We start from the raw sequence: 9352 nt of genomic DNA, 5'->3' as shown, positions 1-9352 counted from the left end.
CGACTTGTGCGCTGTGTGCGGTTTCCCTGTCAAGTGTTGTCGATGGGTTCACCTGGGTGGAGGGCACACGTGAATGGAGGGTCGAGGGTGCATTGGAAGCGAAAGTGGCGCGATGGCTTGAGGAAGATCGTCATGAGCGCGAGGAAGAGGAGCGCAGGCGACGTGGTCGCCGTTGGACAGACGATTCTATGGACATCGATGCTGAGGATGAAGACGATGATGAATCGTCAGAGCAGAGTGAAGACGACGAAAATGACTCTGCGGAAGTCAAGGATCTCAAGGTGGGTTGCCTCGTTTTTGATTTTCGGATGGTATCTGATGACGTTGACAGGCACGCCGGAGGTACTTGCGGTCACTTCTCGTTTCAGGTCAGCGCGCACCTGCCCATGTACCCAAACAACGGTCTCGCCCAGCCCGTTCCCGGAAAGTTGCGTCAATGCCATCTCTGAACATCGTGGCAGGCTATACTATTCTTGTACTGGATACGAACATCATTCTATCTTCCTTATCGGCTGTCGCATCCATCATCGAGAGTTTCCGATGGACCGTCGTCTTACCAGTTCCGGTTATTATGGAGCTCGACGGCCTATCCTTGAATCCGTCTAAACTTGGCGAAGCTGCTCAAGACGCGATTGCATACATTACTTCACACATCCGCTCGCACTCAGCCTCACTAAAAGTCCAGACTTCAAAAGGCAACTACTTGATGTCACTAAGTGTACGGACCGAGCAGGTTGATCTCACGAATGAAGACTCGTGGGATCGTTGCATGGACGATCTGATTCTCAAAGCCGCGATCTGGCAAGATGAACATTGGGTGGACCGCTCTGCGTTGCTGAAAGAACACTCCACCTGTGCGAGATATGCTACTGCCGTCAAGGTGGTGTTACTATCTCTGGATCGTCTCTGTAAGTCGTTAAATTTTGATGTCGCCCACAACGCTCATTTTACGTAGTGCGTTTGAAAAGCACGTTCACGCCAACTTGCAGCAGCTGGTGAGAAAGATCTTGCTGCAATACTAGCGTCTGGAACGTAATGCTTGCTTGCGGCTTCATGACATCGATGTCGTACATTTTCTAACCTTGAATGCGCCTTGCAAGCGCGGTGGTTGGGCTGGAGTTCCTCTTACGTAGTAGGTCGCATATCCCGGATCAAATCCCTAGGGTAGCTGGAATCCTGCATACTATGGCACGCCGAGGAGTGTGTAGTAGGTGTTCGTACACACTGGTAGCTGTTTTCTCAAATTATCCTATCATCATTTCTTGCACACATACCCTCACTCTTATTGCATACAATACCTTGTTCGTTCGCGCTCATTATCTTCATCTATTATCTACTCTGTTTCATTATTGTTTTAGTAGCAATTTACTGTGATGTCCTTTGATGGTTTGCATCTGTGTCGCGTGAATGCTGAATCTGATTCTCTAATGCTGCTGTGGTGGCCATTTTCCACATGCGGTCGGAATGGTATCTAGTTTACAACATTTGACAATTATTGTTGCTATCCTTTTGTACGCGTCTAGATCTCGTAGACCTTTGCCTCGTTGGAGCGCGAATATTGGACCAGGCCCTCCGGGAACCAGCTGCACAGATAGTCAGACGGAATAAATCGAGGCGTTTTCGTGAGCTTACAGAGCGATCTCTTTTTCGGCGTTCTCAACGGAATCAGAGCCATGGCAGATATTACGTCCAACGGCAAGAGCGTAGTCACCACGGATGGTGCCTATGATAAATTTAGCACCTGAGTGTAAGTCGATGACTACGCATGGACTGACCAGGGCCTGACTGAAGGGGGTTGGTCGCGCCTAACATGACACGGCCAGTTTTCACGGCATCCAAGCCCTCCCAGACCATGGCAAAGACGGGGCCAGAGAGCATGTATCCGATCATACCAGGGAAGAAGGGCTTATCGCAGAGGTCCTCATAGTCTGCAGACCGGATGCGATCGATCAACATGTTGGAAATCTGGTCGGATCCGGAACTCACGCTTCTCGAGGTGCTGTTTGGTGGGGGAAACGAGCTTGGCGGCGATGAGCTTGAAACCGCGCTTCTCGAAGCGGGCGGCGATCTCGCCAATAAGACCACGGTCAACACCATCGGGCTGGAAGATGGCGCGGTCGTTCAGCGAATGATCATCTCGAGACGATGAATGGCTACCTTGACCATGATGTAGGTGCGCTCACGGATGTTGGGGGCCATGTCTGTTTTGTCTGAGCGGAAAGATGAGGATGTGGTTCTAACTGATCGCAATCAAGATTTGTTGCGAGTTTTATCTGTAAATTATCCAGATCTTATCTTTTCGGGAAAAAATAAGTCTAAATACAGCAGATGTAAATAGTACTAAATAATATCCCGGGTGGTTCCGCTTCTTGAACTGCAGTTTCGTGAAGAAGACAACACACTCAGTAGCCAACGCGATGAACGTGCTCGGCCCATCCCTCGCGCCATACATTCGCTCCTCGCGGATGCTCAAGAAATATGTGACACCCATTGCTCACTGGTATGCCGACCTCATGGGCTACCGCAAGATGGGCCTCAAATATGATGACCTCCGTGCGTGTCTTATGTTTAGTTCGGGGATGTTCAACGTGCTTAGATTGGATTTATGTAGAGGTTGAAGAGAGCTCACAAGTCCAAAGGGTGAGTTGTCCACTCGCTTTTTGTGAATATATTCAACACTGACTGGAATTACAGGCACTCGGTCGTCTCACTCCGCGAGAGAGCTATGACCGCTCCTATCGCTTCAAAGTTGCAAGTGACTGTGATCTTCACCACAAACCTTTGCCAAAAGAACAGTGGTCTAAGCCTGAGGATGTATGTTGATGTCTCGCAGTACTATATAATGGATGGACGTTGACCGTTGTTTCAGGACAAGCGATACCTTCAACCTCATATCCTGAACGTCCTCAAGGAAGAGGAGGAGAGATTGACCTGGGATACAATGACCGTTCAACGCAAATAGACGTTCGCTTCCATGTAGACTCGCAGTTGCAACTATCCTTATCCACACATATTGGCAATGCCTCCACCTGAGGTTTCATACTGTTCGCTTGAACCATAATACAGGACCATTGAAGGACCAACTGTTCCCTTCAATTTCGTTTGACTACCCTTGCATCGTAACTTGTCAATCATCAATCTATTTGATTATGGGATCTTTACACTGTGCTTTCTACAAATAATCTAACCTAATTCCGGGACCGGCGATTTTTTTTTAATGCTGGATACAATAACCTACAAAGCCTTGATGAGAGGAGAGACAACTTGGCCACCCTTCTGCTTGTAGAATGCGATAACCTTCTTGCTAACGACGGCAATGTCTGGATCACAGTCAGTAACATCCCAGCCTTGTATATACACTAACTTACTAGGGCCAGTAATGCCAAACTTCTCATACACCTTGAGGTACGGTCCTGAAGCACCCCATGCAGGTAGACCATATTGCTGCCAGATATATGAGCTATTTAGCAAAATCGATGCGATCACGAATTCTCACCTCGTGGCTGTACTTTTGCCAACCAGTGGTCTATTTCGAGATAAGTCAGCCAAGTATGCCACTTCTTCAGCTATTCAAACTTACCGCGAGTGCCTCTAATGACAGAATGGGAGCACCGCTCCTGAGGACACTGAGCCTGTATTGCTCATCCTGCTTGTCGAACACCGACCAACAAGGTAAGCTGACAAGCCTGACGCTGATGCCCTCTTTCTTGAGCAAGCTTGCTGCCTCAAGAGCGATCGGAACCTCACTACCGCTGCTGACAATCGTCACGTCCTCGTTAGCAACCTCGTACAGCACGTATCCACCCCGTGCTGCACGCTCAATGGTAGAGCCCTCAAGGTTGGGCAGATTCTGCCGGGAAAGTGACAAGACGGATGGCGTCTGCGTGCTCTTAAGAGCGACAAGATAGGCCGCGGATGTTTCGTTACCATCTGCGGGGCGCCAGAAGTCAAGGTTGGGGATTGCACGCAGGTGGACGGCAGTTTCGATCGGCTGGTGAGTGGGACCGTCTTCTCCAAGACCGATAGAATCGTGTGTGGCTTGACAGATTGTGAACACTGTTTCCTAGTTTCTGAGAGATTCTGTTTACTCACCGACCCAGATAACCTGGTGTTTGCTGAGCGCGGACAACCTGACGGCACCAGCTGCATATGAAACGAAGTTCTAGGATGGGATCAGCAAGAAACGTTGGCTGAGGAAGCACACTATTCACCAAGAATGTAGCGACAAATGGCACAATACCACCATAAGCATGCAGACCATTGGCGATGGCGCCCATACCGTGCTCACGAACACCATATCGGATATACGTGCCAGCGTAGTTTCCGAGTCCGGTGCTAGGGGGCTGGAAGTCGACAGTTCCCTTGACCTTGGTCAAGTTACTGCCTGTCAGATCGGCAGAGCCACCCATGAGATCGGGGAGTGTGGGCGTAATTGCTGTGAGGACAAGCTCAGACAGTTTGCGAGATGCTTGAGCAGGATCGGCAGGGGTGTACACAGGGAGGTTTTGCTCCCATCCTTCTGGGAGTTTCCCAGAAATCCGGCGAGTGAGCTCTGCGTGCTCCTTAGGGTATGCTTTGGCGTACTCGGCGAGAAGGCTGTTCCACTGGGACTCGAGCTTTGCGCCGCGAAGTGCAGCTGCATGGTAAGTGTCGTAAGTCTCCTTAGGCACGTAGAACTTTTGGTCAGGAGGGAATCCAAATTTGCTCTTCAGGGATTGGATGTCATCGGGCTTGAGAGCTGGGGGAAAGATAGTTCACACGCAGATGCTTGATATGTCAAGAAATTACACGCACGAGAGCCATGAACACCATGGGTGCCCTGTTGCTTTGACCCGTAACCGATCGTGGTCTTGAGACAGATTATGGTAGGTTTGTTCTTCTCGGCACGGGCAGCGACAATGGCACCGTTAATGGCAGCGAGATCGCTGAGCACAAGTCAGATATCGAAAATATGGATGAGAAACTATCTCGTACTGGTCACCGTCATTGACATGGAGAACTTGCCAGCCGTATGACAAGAAGCGCTGCTCGACACTCTCAGTGAATGCGACAGCGGTGTCTCCGTCAATGGAAATATCTTAATGGGGATAAGTCACGGAACGGAGCCGCAAGCCAATGAGGACCCGACTCACGGTTATCATCATAGATCTGGAACGGACTGATTAATCGGGGTGAAAAGTCGCACGTGAAAGGTACGCACGACAATCAAGTTGCCTAGCTGCAAGTGACCAGCAAGGGAGGCGGCTTCGCTCGCAACACCCTCCATCAAACAACCATCTCCAGTGAAAACTGCAGATGCACAGTTGTAACATATTCCGAATTGTCGGAACTGAGAAAATACTGACCATACGTGTAGTTGTTGATAAGGTCAAACCTAGGACGGTTGTAAACTGCGCCCAAGTGTGCCTGAGCCATAGCAAGACCAACACCGTTGGCGAATCCCTGACCAAGGGGACCGGTGGTGACCTCGATACCTGGCGTAGTGTCAGCGGTCCGTCAATATGGACCGTATCACAAGTAGTACTTACCATCAGTGTGGTGTGCTTCAGGGTGACCAGGGGTCAAAGAATCAAGCTGCCTGAATGCCTTGAGGTCATCCATGGAAAGCTTGTATCCCAAGAGGTGCAATAAGATGTACTGCAGTGCGCAGCTAGAGTGGGCATTAGTTAGGGATACACCAGTCAGGGGTAAGGTGCATACGCGTGTCTGCAGTGTTCATCAGTGAGTAGTCGGATATGAATCTGAACACAAACTCACCCATTAGATAGAACAAATCGGTCGCGATTAAACCACTTGGAGTTTTTGGGGTTCGCATTGAAGAATCTGGGGTATATTAAATAATCGTACGAGGTGGACGCATTCGTGATTTAATATCACTTGCCTTGTAAAGAGGACATGGGAAACAGGCGCCATACCCATGGGTGCACCTTAAAGATGATCATCGTCGTTATCGTTGCACATGATGAAGCTGATCTAGTCGTGCTCACCTGGATGACCAGAGTTTGCCTTGCCAACGACATCGGCAGCAAGAGTGCGGATGGTAGCAATGGAGGTGTTGTCTGTTGGCTCCGGAGTGAACTGAGACATGATTGATGGATTTGAAAGAGAAAGGATTAGAATTGTTAGGGTTAATATATAGCCCTCAGATATAGCTGTAGACAGATTCTGATTTGAGTTTGCGACCGGCTTACGAAGGGTTACGTTACAACCATGGAACCATTTCGCACGTTGGTTCTCGCGTTAATTCTCTCGGGCAGGACGGTTGTCTACGGAAAACACACGACCGGAACTTGACCGGAGCTCTCTTCTCATCTTGGTCTGTGCGTGTATCGTTAACACTGGTTTTCGACAACTGCCTTGGATCTCACTGTCAGTGGATGCTGAATAGCCCTTGTTTTTTCATGCACCATTTCTCAGATGCACCCGCAGTTGTCCGATAAACGAATAGGTGCGGCGCGCGGTTCTCCTGCTATCCTTTCCTGTTCTAACCCAGCGATCAAAGTTTGCAGAGAATTCATCCAGGCACTGGATGCATGTCATGTTAATAACTGGGCGCGACTAACTGGTGGTTGCAATCAAGAAAAGGACAGCCTTAACAAATGCCTTCGAAAAGAGGTTAGTGGCCTACCTTTAGTGCGCCCCTCCGAGTGCTGACATTTCCTTGGCTTAGCGTGTCGAGCGCTCGACTCGTAACCGCACCCAGGCCAAAGAGAAACGTTTGAAAACGGAACAGGCTTGGAAGGAACTTCATCAGGATGATTGAACTCTAGTCGTCCCTACCCATCACACCTCTCACGTAGTCGACATACGCATGATATTTTCTGATATCATCAAAATTGTCTCACAAAGCTTGACCAGATTAGTGTAAGCATCTCCCACCTGCGACGGGAAACCGATGGTTGTAAATCTCATAACAGCCTCATGGTAAGAGTGACAAGATAGCGCAAAAGAACACCTCTAACTACGTGTCGTCGTGAATGTAAGTGCATCTAGTGATGGCCGGAAAATGTCTCTTACCCAGCATTGGATTGGTATGATAGTTGAGAAACCTCAAATACATGAACCTATTGCATTTTAACAAAGCTATCAAATATACTTCGTCAGAGCAAGGAGGCTGATCACTTGTAACCACGTCATGAAAAGGTGGCGGCCATGCAATGATCTGATTTAAATGTCAATTAATCATCTCAAAGAATGACGCAGTCGTGGACTCACCGACACTGATAACGCTCGGATCTGGATTTCCCCACCACGTAGGGAAGCTTACGGCACTTCCTCCTGCCCCTTAAGTGGAGTGAGTACAACGGTGCCGACTTGCGAACAGAGAACTCACCGAACACCGCAAAATTAAGGATGAAGTAAACGATAGACGCACCTCCGTCCAAAGCGGCGGAGGTCAAATCTGCATAGTTATCTAGTTGGTTCGTTATGATATCTCCGGCCACATTACGCACAGTTGTATTTATTGTACCATCTTGGCTTCCTGGTCCTGACCCACCATTGCGTATACAACCCGATGATGAACCCTGGCCACCACATCCCTGTATTGATTATCAGTACAAGCTATGTAACATCGTACGATTTGTCAACGTACCATTGACCGAGAATGGAAGCCAACCAAGATATGTGAATATAATCGGCATGTTGAGGTAAGACCAGATCCGTTGTCTATTTCGTCCTAAGTATCAGATTTCTATAAGCAATACTGCAGAGGAAATTACCTTGGGAATAGGCGATGCATGCCATAGAGCAAGAAAGGAGCGACGAACCCGTATAGAAGTCCGAGAGGGATCTGGAAAAGGGTTGTAGATCTGCGTTTGCAACAATCTACTCGGGAACTCACCTGAAAGTAAGTTTTACCTGGGCTGTATAGCTCCGCACTCAGAGCGCCCCATGTGATTGCTGCTGAGTTAATCTCCTGTGAGTTCCACCCTGACCATATACGCGTTCCGATCGCTATAATCAATCTCGCTTGAGTTCGAGTAGAAACTATATATGTATGATATGACGCACGGTTTATCAAATCGGCTCTGTGCGCGCCTACGATAGACTTATAGAGGACATAATTGAAAACTCAATTGAGGCATTCAGCAAGATAAGCCTAGTAGAACGTCAGTTACTTACTGGCCCCAAGGATCGTGCCGCTGACTTGCGCAACAAAAGTAGCTCTGGGTGGTACTTTCGCATATTGTCCTTCGAAGGCAGACGTTAAATCTTGAGTCAAATCATCAAGCGAAGGACAGCACCTAGCTTCAAATCGGACAGCATGGCGAATGTCTGATAACCAGTGTTGTAACCGTACAACTTTGCATACATGTTCTGAATCGGTTGCTGAGGATGGACGTATGCCTAAACACAGCCTGTTAATGTTGACCGCCACCATTGATGCAGGAAAACCACCGACAGCAATGACTTGTACAAAACCTCCGGTGGAGAGCTGGAATCCTGTCACAGCGTATATGAAACCAAGGATGACGGCGAGAATGAATGCTATTAAAGGGAACGTGAGGTGAAATCAAACCCCTCAAAGTCAGTAACTCACCGATGACGGTAAAAAGTAGGACAGACCACCACGGCAGGGTGTTAATGCCAACGTACGCCATACCAATCGCTAGGCCCAATGACACGACGAAAAGAGAACCGTACCACAATTGTGGAACCTCTTTATACACTTTCATTCGTCGAAAGTGAATACTAGAATGCGACGTTAAAGAAAGTCCGAAAGTGAGGGAAAGGGCATAGCTCACTCGTCAAAATCCTGCCCTGACTTTAAGAAGTTGAAGCCTCTGAAAGCTTCCCATAGCTCTGTCCAGTGCCACAACAATATGTGGGAAAATGCTGCTCCCATGGAAGCATAGGTCATAAGCAAGGATACTGCGTAGGTTGTTGTCATGAACCTGAAAGGTATTTTCAGTGCAAAAAGATTAGTTATGTCTGTTTGTGTACGCACGGGGGTCCAACTTCAGCATACTTTTCCGGGTCGAGTTGATTGTTGGAGCCAAGGATCGCGGATTGGTTGTACGATGAGCCATTACCACTGAATAAGGCAGTTGACATGAACGGTAACCCCCTCGAATACCCCTGGAACACGTCTGTATAATAGCATCCGGCTGATAGTGAATTGATGAGTGGTGTTCACAAGGGAATGGTATGACATGACACACCCAACAGAGCATAACCCAATCCCAGCCCAATCCAGGAAGAGACTTGAGTCTGCAGAGGCCAATATAGAGGATACGCTTGTGTGATCAAGGTCCAGTCAAAGCCGAATGACAGCAGACCTAGACCTTCGTTGGACCCTCCCGCACCAAAGATATTGCGAATAACAGGTGAGCGGCCATTATCGGCCAGG

At 48.6% G+C, this 9352-nt stretch overlaps 2 protein-coding genes across 2 annotated transcripts; both read left to right on the top strand.

Moving 5' to 3' along the window:
* Positions 1–2384: 2384 nt before the first annotated feature.
* Positions 2385–3135, top strand: BJ212DRAFT_1414429 (cytochrome b-c1 complex subunit 7). The gene is made up of 4 exons (XM_041337535.1): positions 2385–2553; positions 2612–2640; positions 2695–2814; positions 2870–3135. Exons 1-4 carry the CDS (start codon positions 2418–2420, stop codon positions 2960–2962), a joined length of 378 nt encoding a protein of 125 aa, XP_041185038.1. The 5' UTR covers positions 2385–2417; the 3' UTR covers positions 2963–3135.
* Positions 3136–6417: 3282 nt separating this feature from the next.
* Positions 6418–6763, top strand: BJ212DRAFT_1292432 (uncharacterized protein; the record flags this gene model as incomplete). Its single annotated transcript, XM_041332146.1, has 3 exons — positions 6418–6448; positions 6503–6615; positions 6671–6763. The coding sequence occupies 3 exons, from the start codon at positions 6418–6420 to the stop codon at positions 6761–6763; spliced, it is 237 nt and encodes a 78-aa protein (XP_041185037.1).
* Between the last annotated feature and the right edge of the window lie 2589 nt (positions 6764–9352).

This window comes from Suillus subaureus (assembly GCF_016647635.1).
Source record: "Suillus subaureus strain MN1 chromosome Unknown BJ212scaffold_418, whole genome shotgun sequence".
Classification (NCBI taxonomy): domain Eukaryota; kingdom Fungi; phylum Basidiomycota; class Agaricomycetes; order Boletales; family Suillaceae; genus Suillus; species Suillus subaureus.
Note: the sequence above shows the minus strand (reverse complement) of the source record. Positions and strands in the feature narration are given on the sequence as shown.